Source organism: Eucyclogobius newberryi, unplaced genomic scaffold (assembly GCF_026437365.1).
Source record: "Eucyclogobius newberryi isolate DKJ021-1_F unplaced genomic scaffold, fEucNew1.0.hap1 SCAF_16, whole genome shotgun sequence".
In the NCBI taxonomy this organism is placed as follows: Eukaryota; Metazoa; Chordata; class Actinopteri; order Gobiiformes; family Gobiidae; genus Eucyclogobius; species Eucyclogobius newberryi.
This window is the reverse complement of record NW_027315790.1, coordinates 11,131,847-11,151,170: the sequence shown is the minus strand read 5'-3', so window position 1 is coordinate 11,151,170 and position 19,324 is coordinate 11,131,847. Positions and strand designations below refer to the sequence as shown.

At 38.0% G+C, this 19,324-nt stretch overlaps 1 protein-coding gene across 1 annotated transcript; it reads left to right on the top strand.

Annotated features, from left to right (window-relative positions):
- Positions 1-248: 248 nt before the first annotated feature.
- On the top strand, positions 249-17,935 carry LOC140361708 (uncharacterized). The gene is made up of 38 exons (XM_072447497.1): positions 249-307; positions 391-524; positions 810-935; positions 1,211-1,268; positions 1,359-1,430; positions 1,568-1,627; positions 1,779-1,870; positions 1,945-2,013; positions 2,089-2,113; positions 2,292-2,357; positions 2,439-2,578; positions 2,658-2,777; positions 2,852-2,909; positions 3,099-3,143; positions 3,218-3,274; positions 3,389-3,522; positions 5,464-5,568; positions 5,636-5,684; positions 5,769-5,849; positions 8,771-9,187; positions 9,255-9,317; positions 9,382-9,518; positions 9,600-9,701; positions 9,788-9,848; positions 9,916-10,010; positions 10,238-11,291; positions 11,370-11,491; positions 11,788-11,892; positions 11,996-12,053; positions 15,029-15,190; positions 15,319-15,447; positions 16,518-16,583; positions 16,661-16,800; positions 16,871-16,993; positions 17,060-17,117; positions 17,192-17,266; positions 17,634-17,681; positions 17,758-17,935. The coding sequence occupies exons 1-37, from the start codon at positions 256-258 to the stop codon at positions 17,636-17,638; spliced, it is 4,515 nt and encodes a 1,504-aa protein (XP_072303598.1). The 5' UTR covers positions 249-255; the 3' UTR covers positions 17,639-17,681; positions 17,758-17,935.
- The last annotated feature ends 1,389 nt before the right edge of the window (positions 17,936-19,324 follow it).

Here is a 19,324-nt window from a genome sequence, read left to right as displayed (position 1 = left end):
TTCAACAATAGAAAAAGTGTGTGAAAAAAAAACATATCGTGAAGGTGTGTTACAATAAATGATTTGAGTATTTACTTTGCATAAACATTTTGATCATGTGCCTATTTGAAAATGTGTTTTACAGTGATGATTTTGCTCCATCAAATTGAATTGCTCTCGGATTTGTTCAAAGGTGTGTTAAATTACTCAAATTCGACCTCTTTTGTAAATTCATTTAATAAGTAAAAAAAAATATTTTATATAGAAAAGAAGAGAATGAGCATACAGACTTACAAAGATGACCCAAACAGGAAATATCCTCTTCTTGGTTTGGAAAATCATATTTTTTAAATGATTGTTTGTCGTTTGGCGCTATGAACATGTCATGATCTGAGTTTCCTCTGTCCCCAGGCCTGCAGAACATAGTGGAGTGTGTTTGTGTGTATGAGATGAGGCATTATCTTTGCACACTGTGTGGCCTTCACGTGTCCTCCAGCATGATCATAAGACACCTGCTGAGCTTCGACCATCTCTTCTGCTACTTTGTAAGCTAATTTACAAGAAACACAAATCTTTAAATCATTATTTATTGTCAACATAAATCTTTTGTCCCTTGTAGACTCAAAAAACTCAAATCTTTTACTCAAGTAACAATGTAAAATATTACTCAAGTAGGAGTTAAAGTATGGTGTCAGAAAACTACTCCAAAAAGTTAAATTTCTTCTTTAAATATATACCCACCTCTACCCAGGACCATAGAGACTAATTCATTTTAGAAGTGATTCAAATGATGGTCTTTTTTTTGGAGTAATGTAATCTCTTATTTGCAGAACAAATGGCACCCGTCTACTTTGATGGCTAAAGAGTGCTACAGAAATTACAACCATGACTTTGTTAATATGTTGACTGATTTCGCAAAGCAGTCAGAGGAACTGTACGGCCCTGCAGACGTTCAGGTGAATGTGCAATTACTGTCGCGATCACATGCAATGGTATTTATTTATTTTTATCTTTATTATTTTTCCCCTCCATCCCTTGTTGGGAAATGGGAGGTTTTGTCTATAGGAGTTTTTGTTTATAAGAGATCTTCTACTGAGAGTGTTTTTCAAACTGTGATCTGTTCTTTTCCTCTGTATCTACCTCTGTATCTATCTGCGTTGCATCAATGAAATTTCCCCATGTGGGACAATAAAGGAATATCTTATCTTATCTTAATACTTGTGTTTTACAGCAAGTGAAACTGGAGCCCTGTCAAGTTTTCTCTGTCAGGAAGACGGGTTTCAAAGAAGGTTAGTAGTTAAGTTTTATTTAACATCACATAATGTTAATGTTGTCAATAGTATTTGTTAATAAAATAATTTTTCATATTGCGATTTTAGCTTTGAGTAAAATTAAATCTCTTACAAATAAAACCAACTGGATTCCAATTGTCAAACCTGGAAATAAACTTGGTAAGTGTAGAAGATAATGACCGCTGTGTCGTGAGTTTATTATATTTACTGCATGTCCAGTCTTATCCCCATTTCACATTAGAAAATAATAATGTCAGGGTTACTGCATAGTTTTTCTAATGTAAATTATTTTTTAGAACGAACTTCATCTGGAAGGGGTAAACTACCAACAAAAGGCAAAGAAGAAAGCAATCCTGGTATGTTTTTATGTACAAAACCTCTATGGATGGTATCTCTGGTACCTCTATGGATCAACAATTCAATTTCAAATATAATTGTCGGCACATTTTAACACCTAATCCTAAAAACAAATAAAATGATTGCTTTGTCAATACTTGTGTATTTCAGGACCTTGTACCTCTGTAAGCAGCACCTCGTTACAAAATGCAGGTGAACCCAGTGTGTCCTCCGCTGCCCCGTCATACTGTCTTCTTTGTCAGGTGCAACATCTGCAGGCAGTTTCTTACACACATCAAGGGAGTTTATGCTTTTAGCTAAAGTTCTACTTCTACAGAACTGCAGTCGGACGTTTGCAACAAATACTCTTTATATCAACCATCTCTTTCTGGGTCGACACCAGGAGGTAGGCCTTTCAAAAGTGAACTAAAGCAATGGAAAAATCATAATTACTAATACCGGTAACTGTCTTAATCCACAGATGTTTCTAAAAAACTTCGGACAAGGTAAAAAACAACTGAACAACTGCATGAACTCAAAATGTAGTATTGTAATGTAACATTTTTATTTGAACTGCAATGTGTTTTCACATTGACAATCCAAGTAAGCATCTTTGTGAACCGGCTTTATTGCATGTAGTTCTTTAATATGTTTTGCTCATGTTGTAGTGTTTCATTTTTGCAGCTGGCCAGTTGAAAACACAGCCTCCACTGTACACAAACTTCACAAAACAGGATAATTCCTGTGTTGGTAAGATAGAATTTGTGGTAACTGCTATTATGTATGAAAAATAATGAAATAATCAAAAATAACTTGTATCTGTTTCGAAAGGCATGTCCTTGGTTGTAACCATTCTCAGCCATCAAGACTGCACTGAGCCTGTTCATGTGTGCTTTGCTTGTGAGGCTGTGTTCTTAAGTGGCAGTCTCACACAACACGTGGATTCTCTAAGACACTTTGTGCAGTCACTGGTAAGAAAGTGATGTCTGTGCCTGTTGACTCTTCTGGTATAACATTTTTCTTGTTTAACTTGATCTTGGTGATTGTTAGATGTATCAGAATCCATGGAGACTTCCTTTTGCCTGGAAAATTGGTCTGGATCACAATTCTATAAAGTTCCAGGCATGTAAAGAGGAGGAAGAAAGAGGGTCAGACCAAAAGATCTTAAGGGTATTTTAAGTTCTAGTCTGATGTTTTAGTTTGAAATATTTGTGATGGATTGTTTATAATCTTGATTTCCCCAGATATTAGATGTCCCGTCAAGTCGGTTCCCAGTTGGAGACTCTCTCACCTTTTCAGATGGTACACTCATCTTCTTATTATTTAGTATGTGTGAGTTATGCACCTCCATCAGTATAATACAGGGTTAAGTAGTCATGAATATTCTTGTTATGGTCAAAAGTTCTTTCCTATAAGCACACACATACATGTTCATCTTGAGGTATGAAGACTAAAAATGAAAGTGTAATTCAATGCTCTCAATGTTTCTAGTTCTGGAGAAACTTGATCGATTCCACTCTTTGTTAATGAGAGAAGGTATGTAAAGAATTGCTCAATTGTTAATCAATCAATCAATCAATCTTGTGGTGGACTAATTTATGTTCATTCAGTGCCAAGATGCGAGACTTTTAGCAAACTTCAAGACAATGACAGATTCCCACTTCTGGGTAAGCTTAATACTATTGGGGTGTTGTGTCATAATAAAAAAAAAAAATTATATATATTTTTTATTATTAATGGAGTTTAAAAATGGGGACATTTTATGTTTTTATTTATTGCAGGAAGGAATTTTTTGGTCAAATATGGGCAGCCATCCCATAGATGGAAGTTTCTGTGTCTCCTCTGTCAACAAACCCTGTCTGCAGATGAGTATGCTGGACATGTATTCAGCTGGGGGCATGTAGTTACTTTTCTGGTAAGTGCATTAAATAAAGAATACTGTGACTTAGTAATTATAGAGGGGTCTGAAATTTTCATTGTAGGTGCATTTCCACTGTGAGTGACGAAATCTAAAAAATAATAATCCGAAAACCACATTGTATGATTTTAAAATAATAGCACCAGATAACATTCTGCTGTTAATGTTAATGTCTGATCTGGTTTCTCTGGCAGAATCACATGCATTAACACAAAGACGGGGTGAAGGTTGCACGTCCTCAAGGCTTGAGTGCTAAACCCAAAAAACGATAACGATTATACAAAATATTTAGGGGTTGCAGAGGACAAAGATGCATAACTTTTTTTATTTTGCTACAACAACGAAGTAAACGCTAACACGTTTCGGCATGAAGCCTTCCTCAGAGCAGTCTGTTGATGAGGGACCAACCTGATAAATAGCCAATATATAATATATTTATCAGTCTATTTATCTCTCTTTCTCTTTCTCTTTCTCTTCTCTCTCCCCTCACTCCAAACACAAATCGCAGCGCCGTGTAAGAAAGCTTTTACACCGCAGGAGATGAGTCGTGATGTCTGTTTTATTCTGTCAATAGAGAGAAGTGCAGCAGTGAGAGCATTTGCGTTGTAACACTTCATTTTTCTGTTCTTTAGAGCAACGAGACGAACGTAAAGTTTTTGCATGTAACGTCAGCCAATCACATCGTTGCATTGTTAGAGCAGAATTCTGCTTTTGGCCTATATTCTACGTGTGAAAAATGACTAGAGTTATAATTCTCTTTGCGTATGGGTTATAATCTCATACATTGTACTCTGTAAAAGTTTATTAGTGACCCTTTGTTTAAGGTATTGTTCATAGTTTTTTCTGACTTGACTGCTGGAACACAATATACTTACACCAAGTCGCACCAAGTGTATGTGACAGATTTTCATGATTTGATTGTTAGGTGTAAATATTTATCATGTCATCAACACACAACATTTCATCATCAACATTTTTCTGACAGTTTAAACATGAATTTAACAAAGTATAAGCATCGTCATAATACTTTGTTTAATCATAATCATTGTGCCCTTATGGCTGCTAGTTAACATTTAATGAAATGACCTCTATGCCACATCTGTTGCCCATGATCAACCAGGAAGGAAAACGATACATTTATAATCTTAAATGTAAAGACCATGTTTTACTGAAATGTAGTGGTTGTTGGCCAAAGAATGCTCGGTAACTTTTACTAAGTTGACACACGCAGTGTACAGATACAGAGTGTAGGTTGATGAGACGAGGTCCCCTTCCTCCCAAACACGGGTGAGGAGAAAATTGCATCACTACTTAGGTATCTGGCCCAAAAGAATGCGCTTTCTCTACTAGTATTCTGACACTGGGGGCCCCTCGATTGTTGATACAATAGACGAGATGCAGCTGCGATGTCTATGTACAAGCTCGCAGGCCATGTATCACACTCTTCCAACATCTGGTGAGCATGTAGGGGCATGATGGGGCCTCGCATAAGAACGGCTATGTACGGACATTTTGCATCATCTGGTGATCATGTAGAACTCAAAGTGCAGTCAACAAAGAGAGTTTCTGCCTTTGTGTAGGATAAGTATAAAGTCTACTGTAACGCTAAGATCGAGGAACTCTGGTCTGGCCACGCTGCTTTCCACCCACGTTTTATAATCTACTGGTCTACTTTTTTCCTGAAACATAAAAGTAAAGTAATGTTGCCCCAGCTGATTTGTTTCCTTTTCAAGATGCTAAATAATTAACTTCATTAATTAAAGCAAGTTTTGATACTGTAGAGTGATAAATGTATTTTTGTATACATTACAAATTTCCATAGTAATGGTCATTTTATGACATTCCATCCCAAGCTCTATTGTTTTTACATTGATATTATTATTATTATTAATATCAATGTGGCTTGGTCTGTAATGTTTATTTTTTATTTGTTTTAAGGACAAATTTCATCCAGGGTCATTGGATTTACAAACCACCAATGAAGAGATACTGCTGGACTTGGCAAAACAAGCTGCCCGCATTCATCCTGTTTCAAATGAACAGGTACAAAATGTTATTGCACAAATGGGATTAATTTATTTTATGACTCATAAACGTTTTTGCCTTTCAGGTAATTGGTTGTGACCAGAGAATCTGTGCGGTATCTGACTATGACACAAGTAAGTATTAAGCATGTATTTCCCATTCCTCCAAAAATATTTATAGAAAAATAATAATTGCAACTTTTTATTTTTATTTTAAAGAAGTAAACTTACTGTCAGCTCAGATGGCAAAGGATAATATAGGGCTCATAATGCCCGGGATAACGCCTAAAATGAAATTGGGTAAGTCAAAACTATGTATTGTGGATTTGTTATGGCACAATTTTACATCAAGCCAGTTGTGGATAGTTTCTTGTATAACTCTATAAACTAGGTCCAAATGGGAAGACGGTGTTTGCTCAAAATTGGCTGTTATCATTTTTAATGTTGTGCATAAGAGAAGGCCAAACTAAAGAAGGAAATCTCACACACACTATCTCCTTGCAGCATCAGTGATTTTTATTTACATTGCATCGTTTTGGCCAGTGGCCTTCGTCAGGCAAAATGTTGTGCCGAGTATCTGTGGAAGAGTAGTTTATCAAGGCCATTGCAGGCTAGTTAAAGGAGACGTACAGGTGAGAAATGTATGCGAACCTATCCTGACTTCAGAATTGTTTGCATATTTATCACACTTAAATGTTTGACATTGTCAAACCCGTGTTAATATGTACTTCCCTGCCAGGAACTTCATTACAACACGCCTCAACCACGGCAACTCTCTTTATTTTGGTCTCCATCTGACCTTGCTAAACTGTGGCGGCCCGGCTGCTCATAGGTACAGGGCGTCACCAACACATGAAAACACATAAATGGTCTTCCTCCCTGTCAATTGTGGGCGTTATTGTCCCACCATGTTCCTGCTCGGATTGTGCAGGTGCCGGATTGTGCCCAGGTCAAGGCTGTTCCAGACTCTGGAACAGGCTTTGAATGTTAGATCAGCTGAGACACTAGAGCAGTTTAAATCTTTGTTAAAAACATACCTTTTCTCTCTGGCCTTTTGACATGGACTGAGGTGAGTCATAATCTCTATCAAATTAATGTGTAGTTGTAATTGATTGCATGTAAAATGCTTTCAAAAGTGAACTTGTTGAAACCTGAGTTCAGTTTCACTGGCCAAACCCAGTCCTGAATACCACTGAAGGCTAAAGCCTGTTAGACAAAGCCAAGTAGGCTACAAAGCTACTAAATGAAACAATTCTGACATGTTTTGTTGTTCACCCTCATGGATAGGTTTAAAGTTTGGGAGTGTCTACAGAGCTATGTTATTTTGTGCCGCGGCTCCTGAAACGTCTGCGCTATTTGACCGCCCCGTTTTAGACCGCGCCGGGTTAGGGTTAAGGTTAGGGGGTTAAGGTTAGGGTTAGCCATAGCCATGAGGCTATATGGCAGTGCCGCGGTTCCTGAAACTGCTGGGCCATTTGACCGCGCCGCGGCTCTGCAGCCACGGCCTTAAAGTTTTCCCCTCTTACAATAATGTAAAAAATACAATTTATGTTTACTTGTCACACTACAATTTACACTTACTTTAAATATTGAAGTGTGGTAAATATGCAAAAGATATCATGGTTTACTCATAATCATGTGGTGTATTCCTGCATGTTTGAGTAATCCTGTATTGTCTTGCATTCAGGGTTGAATAGTCAGAACGTTTCTGTTTTCACCCTCTCGAGTATTCTGGGTTTCCAAGATAAGAAGTCGGGGTCTGAGGCATGTCCCAATTCTTTTACTGGTGTGCCTAAGGGTTGCACCAGGCCAGTCAAAGTCTTTATGGCATTAAATCATTTAAATATTTAATGCCAATAATGAATAGATATTTATGTCAATTTCAGGGAGGGAGGGAGAGGGAGAGAGAGAGGGAGAGACGCAGACACTCTAGCAATGGCTTCAGCCGTTGCAAATTATCTAGTTTAGAATTAACATGTAAAGTCATTATCTACATTGTTAGTTTCGAAGTGTAATTGTCGATTTTAATTTTTCCAGGTTTTCATTTAATGGTTAACTGTAGAATTTAATACAATCATAGTGATTTCTGAGTAGCCAACACGTATGTATAGTTAAAAACATAGTTATTTTGTATATAACAGTAACAGAAATAAAATGAGTCAGACTTAGGCGGTTAGGCCTATTCACCACAAAAAAGGAGACCAAAAAGTGAAATAAATCTAAAAAAATACACAATTTATTTCACTTTTCTAAATATAAACAATTAATTTTAAGATTATTTTGTATCACTGGTGAAGAGCTGTTGCTGACTGTTTACACCATATTAAATCAACAGAAGCACGAACTAGTTAAGCCCTAAAATCAAATTTTAGTTTTACAGAAATTGAATCATTGTGATTTAAAAAAAAAAAAAAAAAAAACTTTTGTAGAAAAGTATTCGGTTGTATTTATTGTCACTGTCACTTTTATTATACCATGACCATGAGTTATTATATGGTAATATCCTTTGTTGACACTGTATAGTTTCATAACACAGATTTGGTTTAATAATTTTGTAAAATCAAACTTTTTGATTAGAAATTTTATCTTTTTTGCATTAATCTAAAAAACTATTAACATATGTGTCTTATTATTTTTGGAGTGCAGATTAAGTTCCCATTAGATTTTGATGATTATAACATATTTACAACAAACATATTGGAACATCTTTAGGCGCAATTTACTGAAAATGTCATCTCTCATAAATAAAGTCATAATTAAAATGATAGATTGAATCTATGTTTAGAGCATACAAGGTAACTTTTGAGTTAAATTGAAGATAAAAACTGAAATTTAAATTTGAGACTGTAAAGATACGTTTGTTTGACGCAGTTTGGGCGCCCTAAAAACAAACAGTCAAGAAGTTGACGTTTTATGGTTTTTTGTAAAAATATTTCTGATTGGCAGTGGACATACTCAAATGTATTTACAGATGCTGGATCTGGAGAGTAGAATGAGATTCATTTATTTTTTTAAATTGGAAGAATGACTTGAAGCTATCTTCATGTTTTGGTTTAATACTAAATACCCTAAAAAAAGCAAATGGTGTCTTCAATTATTTGTTTTAAATGGCCGTGTTGTACAGATCCAGGTTCTGATTTACGTTTAAGTTTAAATTGTTTCCTTATCCCTCCATCTGTTTTGATGTCAAATTTGACATTTTGTTTGTTTTTGTGTTTTAGTTCCCAGACAAAGGCAAACACAAGGGAAAGATTTCAGTCTGAGTACAAAAGCAACAAATGAGTCAAATTTTGTTGAAAACATTCAGTCAATCTCCGTAAACCCCAGTGAAAAAATGACTGATGGCCTACACTCTGCAAACCAACTGCCATGCATTCAAACAAATGAAACTATGGGAATCGGTTTGCAAGAAAAAAGTCAAGTGCTGATTCAGAAAGAAATGAAGACAGAGGAGCTGTCAGCGTCTGCATTGAAGAGGCCACGGTGTCTGTCTGATATGGAGACCAGTATCTCTGAGGACGTGGACCCTAAACGGATGCGCCCGTCTGCTACAGTAAAGACAGAGGAAAAATCAAACCTTCCAAATATTGATGTAACTGAACAGTGCAACTCAAGTGGTACATCTGTTGCTAACTCAGGTACAGAATGTTACGGTTTTTATATTCAGTTTTGGCTATTTATTTTTGATTATTTTATCTCTTGCAGTGTCACAATATGGGCAGATGTTATGGTTGCATGTTCAAAAGAAAATTCGTGAACCTTTGATTGGTAAGTAGGATTTGATATTAACAAAAAAAAAGTACAATTTTAATATTAAATATTTTGTTATTAGGCCTAAGTGCAGTTTATGAGTGTGTTTGCAACGATCATGCCCCAATCTACCTGTGCGAGTGCTGCGGTCTCATAGTCAAGGAGCAGTTCATTGCTGGACATCTTGGTGAAACGGGGCATTATAAGAATTACCTTGGGGTGAGTAGTTTTTCAAAGATGCTCAAGTTATGACATAGTTAGTCATTCTTAATCTTAAATAACCTCTTATTGTGACCATAGATGGTGGGAGAAAACCCACTTCCTCATGACGAAACCTATAAAGAAGATATGTCTGAATGGGCAGCTTCCTGGGAAAAGAGCAACGGATACGGAGAAGCTCAGGTTTGAGGACATTATTTGTATAATTATTTGATCAGAGAATACAACTGCATGTAAAATGAGTTCATCTTTGTGTGTCTTGAGTATAGGTTGTGGAGTTGACTCCAGGAGAATTCAGCAAACTTAGTTTCACCTCAGAGTATCACAAAGGTAAAGCTCATTGAATAATTTAGTCTATACTATGTATTGTTACAAAGCCCATAACTATTTTTTGCAGGCTTAAGTATTGTGAAAAATCACCTGGCTAGGCAGACAAGTAACATCACTTGTGGTGACACCACCACTGCAAATACTCAAGAGACACCCCAGCAGGTGAGTAAAACTACATTTGGGCATAACATTCACTATATTATCACTACTAGACACTATATCAATATATCAGTTTTCTTTGTGTTAGCCTAATTTAAAAGTCATGGGTTTTATCCTATTATTGATCTGGATTAGTCTTGTATTATATGTACTCAAAAAGCAAAATACTTGGTAGTACTTTTGAAAACTACTGTTCTATACATGATTTATATTATGTGCCCTTTTCATAGGATGAAAAGATGGACATTGACCCAGAGCCTGTTACAGCCACCGCAAAGACCAATCTCTCATCTAAAACTCAAACAAACTCCAAATCAAATCCAGATATCTGTATGACCAGAGCCCAGAGCCCTGAAAAGACTACAACTACCACTGCTACTGCTTCTTGTAGTCTGACCAGTACACTCACAATCACAGCAACTACTCCAACAATTCACTCATTAAGTGAAGATACCACCCTTAAAACAGGAGATAAAACACCCACTGTTAAACCCACACATAGTAAACCTGTTTGCACATTTATAACAACCAGTAGTGTTGTTCCTGACGCTGAATCTAAAACTGCTAGTACCAGTAATATACCTGAATATATCATGACTACCAGTTCCACTATTGATTCACCCGAGTTCATGAACCCCAAATCTGCCAAACAAAACATGTCCACATCTGCCGTGACCCTCCTTGCACCTCCCTCTACCAATGGCATTGCAATTGGCAAAAAATCTAGTGCTGAAAACATGCCTAACTCACCATGTGACAATGAGGATGTGACCCCAAATACTCCAACAATTGCATTGTCTCTTTTGGAGGACTGCACCAAAGTAACAGATTGTCCACCTATTACTGATGATACCGTATCAAATGCTACAAAAGATGCTCCAAATCCAAAAGATGCTCCAAATCCACAAGATGCTCCAAATCCACAAGATGCTCCAAATCCACAAGATGCTCCAAATCCACAAGATGCTCCAAATCCACAAGATGCTATGACTAAACACATTTCCACAATCCCAGCTGATCTTTTAAAAGCCAAAACAAGTACTGAATCCTTGCAGACAAAACTGCCATCAGCTTCTCCTGCCAAATCCAGACTCAAAACAATGGACACTCACATCAAAGCTACAAACAAGCAGTTAAAGTTGAATGTAACTTCAGCAACACGCATAACAAAAGATGGCCCAGTACATAAAATTGACTCATTCACAGCTACTACACCTGAAAGTGATCCACAGACTCCGACAACTGAAGTACCGGTAAAAGCCACTTCTACTACACATAAAATTGGTAAGTAATCTGTTTCCCAAATAGAAAAATGGCACTTTTCACTGTTTACTTAAAGGTCTCAATGTTCCTCTTTTCTAGGTGTGGACCATCTGCTTAAAGTGTCATGTAAAGACAGCACGCACACCTATTGTTTTGTATGTTCAGTGAAACTGGAAAAATCCAATCATCTCGCCAGCACATCACATCAAATAAATTGTGTGGTATGTGTTAATGATTTCAATAACCAGAATAAGTTTGGATAAATAATAGCAACAAAAGTCTTGCAGACCCCATCTGATTTCATATATTATAATTGATTGTTTCTAGGAATGTATTTAGTTGCATACAATATGAGGGTAAACGTTTAACTTTGCAGACGATCCCCATTGTGTGGATGAATAAAGGCTTATCTTATCTTATCTTAAAGGAGAAACTGTTGGACAATAAAAAGAGAGTTATTTAACAGTAACATTGTTGTATAGTTCAAAAATCAAACTGCTCTTTCATACCATTTAAGAAAACAAAGTATCCAAGTTGGAGTTCCAAGCCAAATGAGAGCAAGCTCAGTGATCTGGTGTCACGAATTGCTAATGATGAGAAGGCTCTAAAAATAGAATGCAAGGTGAGAGTTTATTACTTATTGTTCCAAATCTTATACATTAAACAAATTGTTTAAATGTTTAGCCATATACAATACACACACACAATGTTATTTTTCCTTTCAGCAAATTGAAGTGGCTTTGGATGTCTACAAAGAGCTTAAGAGTCTTCCAGATGACAAGGGTAAAATTAGTTATTGGGAAGTGATGGATCTAATTATGTACAAACCCAATCATTAATTCAGACAAGAGAGAAGAAGAGACAATGAAACAGTAAGTTGATTATCCGGAGAGAGAATAGATCAGACGAGAAAGAACCAGTTACATATATGTCAGTTACATTTCTCAACTGAGCCACACTCTCTGGTTTCCTCTGATCACCCTTCTCCATTTATTGAGAAAATGCCCTCCATACATGGTCTGGACTGCCCCTAAGAGTACGGACAGCCCAGATGGGACACTAGTAAATTACATGTTAACATAGCTGATACAGACTGTCGTCGCGCAGAGGCACTGCTTCTGCTTTCCAGAGGGATCTGTTACCTCTTTAAATCCCCTTCTTTCACATTGACAGCAGCACGCGTGTCTCTCTGGGCAAAGGTGAAGAGGACAAGAGGTTAACAAGCATAACATTATTACATTAGTAAAGATGACATTTTTAATAAATCTAACAGGAAGATGGGGTAGATTAAAGAAACAAAGGTTACTTGAGTCAAATTTTGGAAAATCAATCCCATTTGAATTTGTGGATAACACTTACATTCTTGACACAATGAAGAAGATGAAGCAGCCCAATTTACAACCTGAATGTATCGATATTCTCTCTCGTCTGAAGATGAAGATGTTGTTTTTCTCGTTCTCTCTTATTGACCCCACCCGTTCGTTCATGGGCCCCTCTCCTTTTGGTTGAGTTACTTGCGATGGCTGGATTTGCACTGTTGCTCCTTTCCTTGGTCTTGGTCAGCATACAATTTCTCAACATTATTTCCTCTTTCCTCTTCATAACAATATGTCTACTCCAGCCAGAAATTAGTTTGAATACCTAGTTTTAACCTCATCCATTCGCACAATGATGTTTAGTCTAATTCAGACATAATTAGGCTGCATCTATTGTATAAACAATTTCTCCTTTTCTAAAAAGTTTAGCTGTGCTACATGTTTACACGCTGGATTCAATTTACATATGATGGATCTAAAACTGCACAAAATCCAAATTTCATTAAATGAGAGAAATGATGACAAGAGAGATTAGGTATTTTACTCCGGAGGAGAGCGGACAGAGAAGTAAACCTCAGTGACATGCACAGTGGCCCACGGCTCTGAGTGCTCTGAGTTTGTCTGTTCGCTCTTCTCCTTTTATTTAGAAATGCCTTAGTTACACATTAACCAGCTTTTCCTAAGTGGAAAAGGGTCACATCACGGGTCACATCACGGGTCACATCACGGGTCACATCACGGGTCACATCACAGGTCACATCACAGGTCACATCACAGGTCACATCACAGGTCACATCACAGGTCACATCACAGGTCACATCACAGGTCACATTTAGGACAGCTGGCCCACACTTTTAATACATCTCAGCACTTTACACTGTTGACATAGACAGTTGGTAGTGAAGTTAACACATTAGTTAGTCCTGTCGTTGCGAAGCGAGTAAGGCATTTCCATCTGTTTCCATCTTTCATGAGAGACTGCGTCTGGGAAAACAGCTCACACACACAATTAGAAAAACCCTTTCCCCCTCCCTTTCCTAGGTATTTCTGCACTTCTCATAGACATTAAACATAACAAATGTTCACACATAAGATACATTACATTAGTTAAGATAAGATAAAACATAAATCCAACAACATACAAGCCTATAACGAAATTACTTTTCTAAGAGGAACTTTTTCTCACACACTATCTTGATCTTCAAATCAACCCATTCAATATGTTTCGAATAACGCTCACTCGCTACGGGGCCTCTACAGCAAGGCCGTGCCATAGAGAGACCTAAATCTATCACTTGGCTTGCTGCAATCCTAAACCCCCTTCCTCTACTCCTCTACTCCCCTTTTACACTTTTATTAGGGAGCTGCGCTTGCTGTTTTCCTTTATTGTCCAGATTCAAACTTCATCCATGGTTAAATGAAAGATCGGAGTGGCTCCCAAAGTTCTACCAGTGTCCCAGATCATGGCTCCAAACCCTAAAGAGATTCCTGCCTGAAGAAAAAGCCAAGAAAAGCCAAGAAAAGCATCATCAAAGAAATTACAGCCCATTTTAAAAGTGTATGAATATAATAGGCTGATACTCCCCATAGCTCAGTTCTTCTCCTGTAGTTTTACAAGTTTTAGGGCCCATGCTGCACTCCCCCTGTACGTAGCTAATTGTTCTAAGTTTTTCCTAGTCAACTTGGGCTACCAAAGGGCTATAACAATTCATGCTTCTGTGGCAGGCCCAGATTTATGGGCGCCAAACGGCATGATGTATTTCAAGACTTGCCTCCTTGCATTGAATTTTCTTCATTAGATGTATAGTAAAAGGTAAAAGAAACCTTAATAAACAAAATAATAACCATATAGACCTTTGCTCTAAGGTTTTAGCAAAATAACCCATGATGTTACACTCTTATATCATGTTAATATAATGGGTTATTATAACAATTCATACTTGTGATGCTTTTGGAAATGCTGAGATTTGTCCCATAACCATTGGGACATGCTTAGGTTTGGCGTAGACCTATCAAACGTTGAATGAACAATTTTTTTGGCCCAAATTTTAGTCTTATTTCCTCGTGGCGTGGACTGCCGATTAGTCCTGCCACGTATCAATCATAAAACGCACCTACAGCTCACCTGCAGCCCCCACGTTTCCGCGTGCCTAAGCGCATGGATCTATCATAATATAGTTCCCTCCGTGTACGGGAGATAGACTGTTCGAGCTGACTCATAAGAGACTGAAATCTACGGGAGATGAGAGATGCGATCCGTCGCGCTAATAAACAAACGCACGTGTGTGTTGTATCAGTCCGCACGGGTGAACGCGCATGCGCACTTCCGCCTGCGTCCTTTAATTCAAACGTTGGGGCAATTTTTCAGCGGGGAAGTTGGACCCTTCAATACTTCTGCCTGTATAATAGCAGCTGCCAATTTTTTTCCGTGTGTTCTTCCAGCAATAGAGAAAGTAAAAGGTATGATCAAGAAGACAGGCTCAAAAAACCCAGCTCAACAACGACCATCGGCTCACACGAGTCAAGTGACTACCAGTCCGTGTGACGATTCCCCCAGTCCTTGTTTTTCAGTCGGCTCATCTGACGTCACAAGCCCGGACCTTGGTAAATTGACAAAAACCTTTTGTTTTGTTGCTTTACAATAAATGTTCTTCATTGCATTTAGCGTTATGAAATATAGTGATAAGTAATGTGTTAATGTTAACTGTCAACAAATGTCATACTTTCAACAGGGAAGGAAAACGATCAGACCAAACCACAGGCAAAGTGTATGGCTGAGCCCATTCAAAAATTACGTGTGTCCTCCCCAAGCCCCACAGTCCCGAAACCAATGTCCAAAGTAGCTCCGAGGATTATAAAAGGTAAGCCTATAAATAAAACATTTTTAAAACATCCTATAAATATTGAAAAAAAGGCAAACGATGAGTGAATCGGTGAATCAAAAATTGTGATCTACAGCTAGAAGTATGAGGCCAGTAAGATGCCGTTGAAGTAGACTTAATATCTTTACCAGACGACGTGACCGCAGTTGGAACGATATCCGAGGCCCTCTGTATCGTGTAGTGTCCTTCATGGTCAGACAGAGCGCTGGCTGGTGGCCTTAAAAACTAACGTTGTCAGTACAAAGGTTACACGTACCGGTAATAGTTTTTGTAAATGTAATTGTTATGTACAGTAGAAAAGACCGTACGCTTACCCACAGGATTAGTCTTGGGTGGAATGAATGTTCATGTTTGGTTGAGGGAGGGAAATTAATAGAAATGGAGAAAAGTCCAATTCTGTGTTGAGGCCTGGATATACAGTGACATTTTAATGCATCAATCCAAAATTAGTCTTTTGAGTCCATCACCACCTATTTGATCTTTTAGCTTCAACTCCAGAACCATAACCTTGAGGCTGTTTTTAGTGTGGTCCATGTTTATAAAGTGTTTTGCGATGAGATAGTCCTGTTTTCAGTTCTTATCGCATACTTGGACTTGGCAAGCACGAAAGTATGTGATACATTTATTTTTTCTGTTAATGGGCACATTTAAAGCCCCCTCATCGGGCCTAGAAAATGTATTTCCTTGTATTCCAGGTTGAGTTTTATGTTATGGTGTTAATTTTTGTTCTTTCAAAAATTGAAAAAAAACATCAATCTGAGCTCAAGAATGTAGTTATCTATGTAGCGTACTGTACGTCCTTGTCCTCGTTGCTCTCTCAACATGTTTATCTTCTCATCACCAGTCTCTTTACCCTTTTGAGGAAAAATACATTTTGTAAATAAGAACAATTTTTAAAAAAGAAGTCATTTCAGTACTCTATTGATTACCAGCTAACGCGTTACCCCATCTCTACTCTTCTTCATCTGTGTTATTTTATTTATTTATATCATTCCCATTTATATTAAGTGTACAAATCTTGTTCTGTTTTTAATGTAAATATTGTATAGGTTCCACTACAGATGATCTTAGCAACTTGTTCCACATTGTGAAGGTGATGGACAGGCCAGTTATTGGTGAGTAACCATCTTCTCTTCAAATAGTTTTACTCTTTAAGTGGAGCACAAGAGTTAACCTTTATTGTTACTTTTAGGTCTTAGTTTCGTGTGGGAATGTCGAGTCGTTCCTCCTAAACTCCCAACCTTTTACCTTTGTGAAAGCTGCCGCCAAACTATCTCTGTCAATGAGATTTATGAGCACATGGCAAGTGCTGAGCACAGATGGAAGTACATAGTGAGTGAAAATAAATGCCCATGATTAATGCCCATGATTCAAGATATTTTAAACTATGTGTTTTCCTCAGATGAGACGGTACCCAATGTTTATGTACTGGGTAGAGGAGGAGCTCATTCCAGAGATGATAGATGAGTTAACTAATGACATTGCAGGCTGGGTACTCTGCCGGGAAGAGTTAATGGATGCCCAGGTACGTTTACGGTTTAATAAAATATGAATAAGTATGCTGTTAATGTGTTTTTGTTTTGTCTGATAGCCTGTACTTTTGAGCGAGGAATGCTTTGAGTGGGTACAAACCGCTCCATTTGTTGAAGGTAGATACAATGTGGGGTAGTACATTTTCAGCAGGTTAAGACTTTGTAAATTACCTTTTGCATTTTTTACTTAGCATTGAGTGTAGTGCAAAGAATCAAGCAAGAAATGAAAACGACGACCCTGCCATTCATTGTGACATCACATCACGGTGAGTGCGGCTGATTTGCTTTGCTTTATACCACTGTACGAATGATTGCTATATAGATATTCATTTGTTTCCATGTTCTGATATCTTCATGTGAACACTGGAGGAAACGGGACACTACATAATATAATTAAATGTACAATTTAACTAACTAACTAACTAAAACACATAACGATTAACCTGTTAAAGGGATATAGATGTATCCAAAGTCAATCTATGGTGATGGCAAAAACTGATTGGAACACTTGGAAATTAAAATCTCTAACACACAAAATTAAACCCAGAGTAGGTGTTCTAATTATTAACATGGGGATTATAATCTCAAGGAAGTTTATTTCTGTCAATGTCACACAATCATGTCCCTTCACAGAATAGCAGCAAAGAAACAAAGAGATGTGCAGCTTAATTGCTCCAAAAGGTAGACTGTAGAACCATCAAACCGGTATGTAGTATGGCCTATTGTTCTATGTTTTTAATCTATTTTCTTCCCCCAGATCTTTCAAATCAAACGGAAATGCCTCTATTAGAAGATGATAGAGGGACAACAGACTCCGATCACGCAATACATGGAAACGCTGCTTGTGCAAATGCTGAAAGCCGCCCCAGTCCTACAGAATACTTACCTTCTCTTCATATTCCTCAACGACCACCCTGCTCTACATTTAACCAACACATGTCAGCATCAGACGAGAACCATGAGCTTTCTGAACCAGAAAATGAAGCTAGCTCTGATATTTCCACTCCATCAAGCCAAATTAACCCTAAAGTATTAAGCCAAATCTCAGAGCCACTTGTCACTCAACCTCCTCCAACAAATCCCCCAGAAATACCAGAACACCTCCCATCATGTTCTGTCATTCAAAACATGGCATCACCAAAACATAAAAACCAAGAGGCTGTATCTAGTCCATTATGCCCTGAATCAGCAGTTGGGTCTCCTGGTCCTATTGACAGCATTGGCACAACAACCCACGAAGACACAAACAACAATATTGCAGATGAGACAGCAATTAAACTAAAACTACCATCTGTCCATGTGATTTGTGCCTCTGCAGAAATTTCAGAACATAATGAAAATGTGTTCAAACCAATACAGGAAGAACACGTAGCATCAGAAGGCTCACCTCGACATAGTGTTGTTTTGACAGGAGAGTCCACTTCTTTGGCATCTTCCACGGCCACATGCACTGACACAACAAGCCCAGAGCTTGATGCTGACATTCCAAATGGAGTAGACATGTTTCAGATGTTAATAAATTTGATCAAACAAAGTAAACCTTCAATAAATCTAGAGGAGGCATGCACAACAGTGTCATCAGAAAGCATTGTTCAAATATGTGGCGCACCACGACCCACAAGATGGGATATAGCGCCTGCACCAAATGCCAAGAGTGAAGCGGCTCCTAAAGACTACAGTATCTTGATTGAAGACATGATGAGCGCAGTAAGACTAAGAAATAACTCTGGGGACATTTTAACCTCTGACAGTAACATGTCAAAAGAGAATACTGAAAAACTTACTGCTGTTACAATTGGGCTCAGCAAAGAAATTCATAAAATGACTAGCAGCTCTGAAATGACCGTCATGCAGCAATCACAAGATGAAGAAATAAAACCAGAAGAATCCAATATACAAGAATGGAAGATGAAGAATTCTCAAGGTTCAATGCAAACATCACAGCCAAAGATTCACGTTTTACACAAGGAGGACCAGCTTAAGGAATTAAACCGTGATGGTGACGTTCAGACCTCACAGCAAAATCAAGAGCTGCAGTTAACATCAGACACACCAGTGGTGCCGTGGCAATGTCCCACACCACAGTCCCAAGACCTGATGCAGTGGAAACCATCCAACACTGGGACTGTTCAATTCCAGCAGACTCAAATGCAGGTTCAACAAAGCCAATTGTTGCAGCTTCAGCCACAAATGGAGGTGGCGCCATCGCAACATGCCATACCGCAGATCCAAGGACTCCCTCAGCAGCCTCCCTTGTACGCTCATGTCACTACCACCGGACCACAGAACACATTGTACCGCCCAGAAGATGTGGATGACCGACA